At 38.1% G+C, this 2,528-nt stretch overlaps 1 protein-coding gene across 1 annotated transcript in view; it reads left to right on the forward strand.

The window, feature by feature from the left end:
* LOC107610335 (formin-like protein 3) overlaps nucleotides 1–2,195 on the forward strand; it is a 4,224-nt gene extending 2,029 nt beyond the window's left edge. Inside the window, exons 3-6 of the mRNA XM_016312396.2 lie at nucleotides 1–174; nucleotides 276–460; nucleotides 585–820; nucleotides 908–2,195. The exon at nucleotides 1–174 is cut by the window's left edge and continues 286 nt beyond it. Coding sequence (XP_016167882.1) covers nucleotides 1–174; nucleotides 276–460; nucleotides 585–820; nucleotides 908–1,795 — 1,483 coding nt within the window. The 3' untranslated portion in view covers nucleotides 1,796–2,195. The remainder of the gene's footprint in view (nucleotides 175–275; nucleotides 461–584; nucleotides 821–907) is intronic.

The raw sequence follows: 2,528 nt of genomic DNA on the forward strand, positions 1-2,528 counted from the left end.
TAGGCCTCCACCTGCCCCTCCTGTTAAAATCCTTTCACGGGCACGTCTTAGTAATGTGGAAGAGGATTCTGCGGATGCTCCGAAAGCGAAACTAAAGCCATTTTTCTGGGATAAGGTTGCTGCATCTCCTGATCAAGCAATGGTCTGGCATGAGATCAGAGCAGGGTCATTCCAGTAAGAACATTTTTAAGTCATCTCAAAACCAAGATTTATCATAGATGAGGAAAGTAAAATTGTATTTACCTTTTTTGCTGATCTTGATGACAAATTAACAGGTTCAATGAACAGAAAATCGAGTCTTTATTTGGCTGCAACAACCCCAATAGAAAAGAGTCAACATCACAAGAACCTTCATTACAGTTAATTCAGATTATTGATCCTAAGAAAGCACAGAATTTATCAATTCTTTTACGTGCTTTGAATGTGACTACAGAAGAAGTTGTTGATGCCCTTAGAGAAGGTGACTCACTCTCTAGTCTTTATTTATCATCATATTATGTTCATTTCAACTTTTAGTGTTCATGATATAGCAAGAGTTAGTGCTTTCTGTGTTAGAACATTCTGTAATCTCTTGGTTGAATCAGGTAGCGAGATTCCTGTTGAGCTGATCCAAACATTAATAAAGATGGCGCCAACAACAGATGAGGAACTGAAGCTGAGGTTATTTGATGGAAACATTGCTCAACTTGGCCCTGCAGAGCGGTTTCTCAAGGTCTTAGTTGACATTCCACTCGCTTTCCGACGTCTCGAGTCTCTACAACTCATGCTCACTCTTCCAGAAGAGGTCTCAAGCATCAAGGAGTGCTTTTCAACATTAGAGGTAACTACACTATGATTCAAGCAATATTTTGAATTTGATCACCATATATAGTTATAAGTGCTAACATAGATGTTCTGTGACTAACAGGTTTCATGTGATAAACTAAGAAAAAGTAAGCTTTTCCTTAAACTACTAGAAGCAGTTCTCAAGACAGGAAACAGATTGAATGATGGAACATATCGCGGCGGCGCTCAGGCCTTCAAGCTTGACACACTTTTGAAGCTTTCGGACGTAAAAGGAACCGATGGAAAGACAACACTTCTACACTTTGTGGTTCAGGAGATCATACGTTCAGAGGGAGTAAGAGCTTTGAGAACAGAGAGAGCGAGGCAGAGCAATTCTAGTGTCAGAACAGAGGATTCTGTTGATGATTCCATTGATCAAGAATCAGAAGAACACTACCGAAGACTTGGCCTTAAAGTAGTTTCAGGCCTAAGCAGTGAACTTGAAGATGTTAAAAGGGCGGCAATTATAGACGGCGATGCTCTAACGGCTGCAGTGTGGAAACTTGATCGGTTACTCAGCAAAAGTGAGGAGTTATTGAACAATGATTTGAAGAGCATAGATGAAGACAGCAACTTCAAGCGTTCCCTTGAAAATTTTGTGGACAAATCAAAAGCTCAAGTGTCATGGCTGTCTGAGGAAGAGAAGAGGATCATGGCTGAAGTGAAGGCTACAGCAGATTACTTCCATGGACAAGCAGGGAAAGATGAAGGCTTGAGATTGTTTGTAATTGTTCGCGATTTCTTGGTAATGTTGGACACAGTATGCAAAGAGGTGCAGTTAACAACACAGAAGCCAATGAAGATCTCTCATAAGAAAGAGGCTTCAAATTCGTCGTCGCCGCCAGTATCTCCGAATACTCAGCAGCAGTCTCCTTCTGATCTGCATAGAAGACTGTTTCCGGCCATAGCAGCGCGCAGGATCCATTGCTCTAGTTCAGATGAGGATGAGGATGAGGAAGAGGATAATTAGATTAAGAGGTTGTTATTACCTTGATAGCTTTTCTAGCAAGTTTTATGCATATGCAAGAAGATAAGTCCCCAAAATTCTTGTGCTAAGAATGCAGGGAATTGTATATATCCTAGCTTGTTAGGGATAGCTCATGATCAATGGAAGATGCAAAATGTTTAGTATTGTTGTTCCTCATGAAAACATGCATGAGTGGAAAGGGGGGTTTGGAAGGGACATGGATTAACTTCTTGATTGGTTTCTCCCTTACAAATTTGATGGATCTGGTTGAATGATGCTGCAACCTTTTTCAAGTAGCTAATATTAATTGGAGTGAGCAAAAGCTTCATGATATAAATTCTTAGTGCTCAAATTGACCTTTTATATGTTGTTGATTACTGTTGCTTATCTACAGGATAGTTCAATAGCCAACCTTGTGTCTAACTTTTTAACTATAGAAAATTTTTAGATGATTTATCTGACAAGTATAATTCATCTGTTCTTCTTTTACTTTTTTTTTTCCCTGGTCATTGCATGTTTTTTCAAGTATATCATACAAAAATATCAATTTAGGATATCTGTCAATAATCCTCGTTCAAAATTTAGGATATTTGCACGAGGATTATTCGCAAAAAGCAGAAATTTTTTGGTAAGATTTAACCTTTTTCTAAAAATTAAAATATCTATGTTGATGCTAATATATATAAAAGAAATCTTTTAAAAAATATTTTATTGTGGCGAATTTCAATTTAATCTC

This window comes from Arachis ipaensis, chromosome B08 (assembly GCF_000816755.2).
Source record: "Arachis ipaensis cultivar K30076 chromosome B08, Araip1.1, whole genome shotgun sequence".
NCBI lineage: Eukaryota > Viridiplantae > Streptophyta > Magnoliopsida > Fabales > Fabaceae > Arachis > Arachis ipaensis.